This window comes from Pipistrellus hanaki (assembly GCF_964339955.1).
Source record: "Pipistrellus hanaki genome assembly, chromosome: 10".
NCBI classification, from domain to species: Eukaryota; Metazoa; Chordata; class Mammalia; order Chiroptera; family Vespertilionidae; genus Pipistrellus; species Pipistrellus hanaki.
Window position 1 is genome coordinate 57,141,714 of NC_140512.1, and position 7,377 is coordinate 57,149,090.

Here is a 7,377-nt window from a genome sequence, read left to right on the forward strand (position 1 = left end):
AAAACAAAATATGCTTCTTGTTTACAATTTGGGAAATAAAGGTTACCTGCGGCCTCATCCCCAGAGATAAGCAGTTAACATCTTGGAATTTTTCCACTATTTTATACAGGTGCGGTGTGTTGTGTATGTATACATGGACACACGAGCATAGACACACCACAAATGGGGATGGAGCTGATTTTTTATTCCTTGCAGTTCACTATGATTGGGTATTATTTTTCATCAGTATAGACACTGCCCTGAATACCCTGTATGAAAATTGTGAATGTATTCATCACTGTGATTTAAGGGGAAATTCTGAAATTAGGATTTCTGGGCCAAAGGGCACTAACAAGTTGAAGGGCGCTGGTGCCCGTTCCCAGGGGCTGCGCCGGGCTGTCCGCGGTCTCCCCGGTGGCACAGGTGCCCTGTGCCCACGCCGCAGCCGGGCACCTGCTGGGCGCACGCGGCGCGCGGAGCCGGGGCCGCGGCCCCGGGGGCGGGAGGCGCCGGCGATGCCCGTTTCTAACCGGCGTGTCTTTGTCTCTCTCCCTGGGGACCCTGCCGCCCGCCGCCCGGCCGAAGCCTCGGGAAGCCGTCGCCCCGCAGCACCGCCCCGCGCCCCGCCGCCCCGGGGAGCCGCTGCCCGCCGGCCGCCGTCACCACGCGCCAGGCCGCCGCCAGCTGCCGCGCCAAGCTCCGCGGGGGCGCCGCCCGGGAGCGCCAGCTCGCCGCCCGCGGCCGCCGCCAGCCCGCGCCGCCGTGAGCGCGCTCCGACCCAGCACCTCCGGCCCCGCCGCGCCGCCTCCGGACCCTCCTCCTCCTCCTCCTCCCCGGCGAGCCCCGGAGGCAGCCCCGAGGACCGGCTCACCCGAGCGGGGCCGCGGCCCCCGGCTCCGTGCCTTAGGGCGGCGGGGGAGGACGGCCTCGCCGCCGGTGCTGCTCGCGGAGCATGACCTGCTCACCCTGCCTGCCCGCCCTGGCTTTGAGATCCCTGCCCCTGGACGATGCCATCCCCTCCCCTCCTCCACGTAATTTATCAGCCGCCCAGCTAGGCCTCTCACCGGTTCTGCAAAGACCAGGCCCGCTCTGGTGTCCGCCTCCTCCAGCCTCCCTGGGCCAGAAGACGGGTTTCACACCATGCACATCCCCATGCACCGTCTGCAGCTGTGGGATGCATTGCTGGGGTTGGCCTTGAACTCCCGCACCCAGCCCCGTCCGGTAACTTCATCTCCAGTGGCCGCTTCCTCCTCCCAGTCAGCCCTGGCGCCTCCTGCACCTCTACCGCCCTCCGGAGGAATCCCGGCCTGTCTGGATGGCTGAGGTGCTGCCCAGCCGGTTCCCAGTCCTTCACCAGAGCCCCTCAGTGAGAGGCCTGACTCCTCCAAAGCCCTCAGCAGCCCAGCCCGAACTCTTTAGAATTGCTGTGGGAGGCTCAGCTCTGCTACCCAACCCTGTCTCCTTCCCTAGGCGTCCGACTTGCATTGTGGTATGAAGGCCCCCACCCCCTGCTTCTGATTCCTGCCCTTCATCCTTCACTGATGTTACCTCAATAAAACTCCTGCAAGTGGAACCCTGCCTTGGTGTCTGTTTCTGGGAGGCCCTGAGCTGACACATTATCAGACATTCCATCCTGATCACCATTGTCCTACCCTTCCGGATCCTTTGTCCACAGCTAATTCATTGACTTCATTTTTCCCACTACTTAGAAGCCCCTTCTTGGATTCCCTCCCTTCCTTTCTAGCCTAGATCCCACGGTCCATCACCATAATCCTCCTCCTTGAACTGCAATAGTCTCAGCAGCCTTGAACCTGAGTTTCTTCCAATGTCCCTTTCTGTAAAATCTCAACTCTGTGTGAGCCATCCCATTTGCCTTCCACACACCTGACTGAGACAATCGAACATTTTCTTAAAAAAAAAAAAAAAAAAAAAAAAAAAAAAAAAAAGCACACAGTGCCTCCAGCCAGTATTACTTTCCATTGATTATCTCAAACCTCAGATGGGTGCCAGTGTCAGTTTCCTCTAAAACTACTATTTACACCTCTTAATCTCAAAAATTTCTGACACCCTCTCTCCTCCCAGTTTACTCCAATTTCCCCTAGTAAACAGAAGATATTACATTCACACTTCCTCATCTTTTCACCACAAGACCCCCGCCTCCAACCCACCTATCTCGGTAACCATCTTCTTCCTGTGACTAGGGAGAAGGCTTCAAAGGCCATCTCCTCCTCTTGAGCTCTGGATCCTATCCCCTCTCGCGTTTTTGAGAACTTATCCCATTTCTCTCTCTTCTGCACCATCAATCTCTGTCTCTAGTGAATCCTTATCAGAGTGCAGAGATGCTCCAGTGACTTCCATCTTAACCAAACCTTCCCTTGTGCACATCTTTTCCATCATGAGCCATTTTCTCAGCTGTCCTTCAGAAACAAATTTCTTGATGGAATTATCCTTATGCCAGAGGCCTGGTGCATGAAATTCATGCACAGGGGTGGGAGGCTCCCATGGGTGAGGGGGGGTGGTCAGCCTAAGCCTGCAGTTGGACATCCTTAGCACTGCCATGGAGGCTCCTGCCACTGCCACTGTGCTCACCAGCCTTGAGCACCACGCCCCCTGGGAGTGCACTGACCACCACGGGGCAGCTCCTACGTTGAGAGTCTGTCCCCTGGTGAGGTTTCTGATGTCCATTTGGGCTCTTCTTTTCTTCCCATGTTCTTTTCCAGAGTGATCATATCAATTTCCAGGGGTTTCAGTGCTGAGTTTTAAATGTGTTTCCCACTTTGACCTTTTCTATAAGTTCTAGACTCAAATGTCTAATTGCTTGCTCAATATCTTCTTTGGATAATACAGATCTTTCAAACTTAACATGTCCAAAATCTAATTCCTCATTCTCACCCCAAACTTATTTCCCTCATTTCTCCCTATTATAATAAACTAGAGGCCCAGTGCACAAAATTTGTGCATGGGTAGGGTCCCTAAGCCTGGCCAGTGATTAGAGCCAATTGGGGCCTTCCGCCTGCTGGCTGGGGCCTTCCTTTATTCTGCGCCACCCCATGGTGGTCAGCACACGTCATAGCAAGTGATCAAACTCCCGGTCTCCTGGTCAAACTCCCGAGGGGTCACTTTGCATATTAGCCTTTTATATATATCCAACCAATTGCTGAAGCTAGAAACCCAAGCATCATCTTTGATTCTTTTCATGACCTCTCTCACATCGATTAGACCAGCATAAGCTATCAATTTTATCCTCAAAATATATCTTTAATCTGTCTGCTTCTTTCCATTTTCAATACCACCACTTAATCCTGAAGAATATTCTTTTCTTACCTGGCAGTCAGTCCTTCCTGGGCTCTCTGCTCCCACTCTTGACCCAAGACACACTTCTCGATAGAATGGAAAAATGACCTTACTCATAAATTGAATTGAGTAAAATGTTCTCATTAGATAAAATCTAAACTCCTTCAGTGATCATAGAACTTGTACCATCTGGACTTTACCTACATCTCAAACCCCATGTACGCTCCTCTGTTTGTTGCCCATGATGCAGCGACACTGGTTCCTTCAACATGCCGAGCCCTTTTCTGCAGGTCAGGGACTTAGTAAACACTGTATCTCTGCTTAAGCTGCTCTCCTTGGCTATCCTCTTCCTCCATGACAACCTTGTCTTTTAGGTAGGTTAACCATAACATCCTTTTTTGGTTGGTTGTTAATCCTCACACAAGGATATTTTTCCATTGATTTTTAGAGAGGGTGAAAGGAAGAGAGAAAGAGACATATCAATTGGTTACTTCCTGCAAGCACCCTGACTAGGGCTGAGGATCGAGCTTGAAACCAAGGTAGGCGCCCTTGACCAGAATAGAACCCAGGACCCTTCAATCCATGGGCTGACACTATTCATTGAGCCAAACTAGCTAGGGTTAAATATAACATCTTAAGAAAGGCCTGCCCAGAGCATTGATTGAAAGTAGCCTCTCTCCTACCCTTTCCTCAGTTCTTTACTCAAATTCCTTATCTCGATTTAGAACTTTATTTTATTTACTGTGTGTGTGTGTGTGTGTGTGCATACGCGCGCGTGTGTGTGCGTGTGTGCGTGTGTGTGTGGTTAACAGTTTGCCATGCTGGAATGAATGAGGAAGGAGACTGTGTCTGTTGTCTAGATCTTCAGCAATGTTTTCCCAGATCCTAAAACAAAACTGGGCAGATATTAGGTGCATAATAAGTAACTGATGAAGGAATGAATAAACACATTTGCTAATTTTTCTTTTGGGAGTTCACTTTTTATTGATTTGTAAGCACTCTTTATATATTAAAACCACTAGCCATTTGTTCTATATGCTGCAGACATTTTGCCCCTATTATATATGTACCAACTTAATTCATATAGAAATATTACATTTTAAATTTATATAAATTTATCTTTTCTTTCATGATTTCTGCTTTTGGTAATATGTATTAAAAAAGACTTCTCCATCTCAATGTTATATAAATATTTGTCTATTTTCTTAAAAAATTTAAATTTAAATCTTTAAATGAAATTTATTTTTCATGTAGATGTGACTAAGGCTCTAAATATTTATTTAGTTGTTGCATCATCATTTATTGAAAACTCTCTCACCATTTTGAAAATCCCATGTTTATCAAATATTAAATTCTTACATATGCTTGCAGTGTTTCTGGATTTTATTTGTTTGTTTTTTTGATATTTTTCTCTAGTCCTGAACCATGCTGTCATTTTACGTTGTGATTTTTATAATTTGTTTTATTGTGTGATTACTTTTATAATGGGTAAACATTCTTCTTTTTCAAAATAATTTTAGCGATATATGTACATTTATATTTCAAGATTAATTAGTTATGTTTTCATCAAGTTTCAAAAGAAATTCTATTGGCATATTGTTTATATTTGCTTTAATGTTGTAGATTAATTGGGGTAGAATTGTAATCTTTGTAATATTAATTTTTCCACTCAGGTAATTGTCACATGTCAAGGCTGTTGAAGGCTTTTTATATATTCCCCAGTAATTTTGTAAATCCCGCGTATTCCTTATTAATAATATTAATAGGTATTTCATATCTTTGTTGGGATTATTTTCCCATTATGTTTAATAACTGGTCACTCCTTACAGGGTCAACATATTGATTTTTGTATTTGGCAACTTTTGTGAACTCTTTCATTAATCTTGCTAGTTGATTCTCTTTTAGGTAGATAGTCATTTGAAGTGCAATTACTGGTGATTTTCTCTCTTTCTTTACAATATTTATACCTCATATATTAAATAAATGATGGTATTAATTTTCCTCTTTTCCTGACTTTCAAGGAATGCCATTAATATTTCATCAGTTTCTAATGTTAGCTGTTGGACTGAAATAGAGGTCTTTACCAGATGAATGGAGTGATTTCCTGGTTCAAGTATACTAAACATTTATTGAAAGTTGTTGTTGAATTATATTAAACATAATACTGGAAACTGGAAATTATCGCATGGTTTTACTCCCTGGACCTATTACTACAATAAATTATTTTAATAGATTTTTCAATATTGGATTATTTCTCCATGAAATGGATCCTGTTTCATCATGGTGAGTTATTTTTTCTCTCTTTCAGTATAATAATATTGAATTCATGTTTTTACATTTTATTTAGGGTAATTAGATTTACATTCATGAATAAGATTTGACTATAGTTTACATTTTTATATTCTTTTATCAGATTGCAAAAAAGAAATGTCCTATTTTCTAGATTAGTATAGAATATAGAAATTGCCTATTATTTGAAGGTTTGGAGGAACTCACACATAGTATTGTTTAGGGCCCAACCTATTTTTAAGGGCAGAAGATAAATTTCTGAAAACATTTCAATTTTCTTCTGTGATTTGGGCCTAGACAAATTGACACAAGCCACTATGCTCAATTAATATTTGAAAAAGGAGGCAAGAGCATACAACGAAGTAAAGATAATCTCTTCAATAAATGTTGTTGGGAAAATTGGACAGATACTTGCAAAAAAAATGAAACTAGAACACCAATTTAGACCATACACAAAAATAAACTCAAATGGATAAAGAACTTAAACGTAAGATGGGAAACCATAAAAATCTTAGAAGAAGCCATAGGCACCAGAACAGCAGACATTTGTTATAGCAATATCTTTACTGACACAACTCCAAGGGCAATAAACAAATGGGAGAAAATAAACAAATGGGACTACATCAAAATAAAAAGCTTCTGCACAACAAAAGAAACCATCAACAAAACAACAAGAAAGCCCACTGCATGAGAGAACATATTTGCCAATGTTATCTCCGACAATGGTTTAATCTCCAACACTTACAGGGAACTCATACAACTTAACAAAAGGAAGATAAACAGCTCAATTAAAAAAATGGGCAAATGACCTAAATAGACACTTTTCGAAAGAGGACATTCAGAAAGCCAAGAGACATATGAAAACATGCTCAAAGTCACTAATCATCCGAGAGATACAAATCAAAACAATGAGGTGCCATCTCATACCTGTCAGAATGGCTACTATCAACACATCAACAAAAAACAGTGCTGGAGAGGTTGCGGAGAAAAAGGAACCCTCTTGCTGGGAATGCAGACTGGTGCAGCCACTGTTGAAAACAGTATGAAGTTTCCTCAAAAAATTAAAAATGGACCTGCCATTTGACCCTGTATTACCACTTCTAGGAATATATCCCAAGAAAACAGAAACACCAATCAGAAAGGATATAAGCACCCCTATGTTCATAGCAGCACAATTCACCATAGCTAAGATTTGGGAACAGCCTAAGTGCCCATCAGCAGATGAGTGGATTAAAAATTGTGGTACATCTTTACAATGGAATACTACGCTGCTGTAAAAGACAGGCATTCTTACCATTTGCAACAGCATGGATGAAACTGGAGAGCATTATGCTAAGTGAAATAAGCCAGTCAGTGAAAGTAAAATATCACATGATCTCACTCATTTGTGGAATATAAAGAACACTATAAACTGATGAACAAAAATAGATACAGAGGTAAAGAAGCATCAAACAGACTGTCTAACTACAGCAGGAAGGCAGGGGAGGATTGGAGGAGTAAAAGATCAACCGAAGGACTTGTATGCATGCATATGAGCTTAACCAATGGATGCAAGATACTGGGGGTGGGGAGGGGAGGGCAAGTGCTGGTGAGTAGGGGGACGGAGGGAGGCCAGTGGGGAAAAAAAGGAGACATATGTACTACTATTTGTAACACTCTAAACAATAAAATAAAATTTAAAAGAATACAAAATAATGTTAAAGAAAATTACACATTTTCACAGAATTTGAAAGTTTATTAGTAGATTCCTATATGTAATTAAAATATTTTGTCTATATTTGTAGTTATACATTTTTTTTCATTTCTAATCTTTTC

General features: G+C 43.0%; 1 protein-coding gene across 2 annotated transcripts in view; it reads left to right on the forward strand.

Moving 5' to 3' along the window:
- The window catches only part of ZNF800 (zinc finger protein 800), a 49,288-nt gene extending 46,860 nt beyond the window's left edge, over window positions 1–2,428 (forward strand). Inside the window, exon 7 of one of the 2 annotated variants that reach the window (XR_014796213.1) lies at window positions 565–582. Coding sequence is in view for 1 of the 2 variants with exons in the window: in XM_084897637.1 (XP_084753763.1) it covers window positions 565–745 (181 nt within the window). In the remaining variant the exon portion in view is untranslated. Of the gene's footprint in view, window positions 1–564 lie in introns of both variants that reach the window. The other variant, XM_084897637.1, reaches the window with a different exon arrangement.
- Window positions 2,429–7,377: the final 4,949 nt, after the last annotated feature.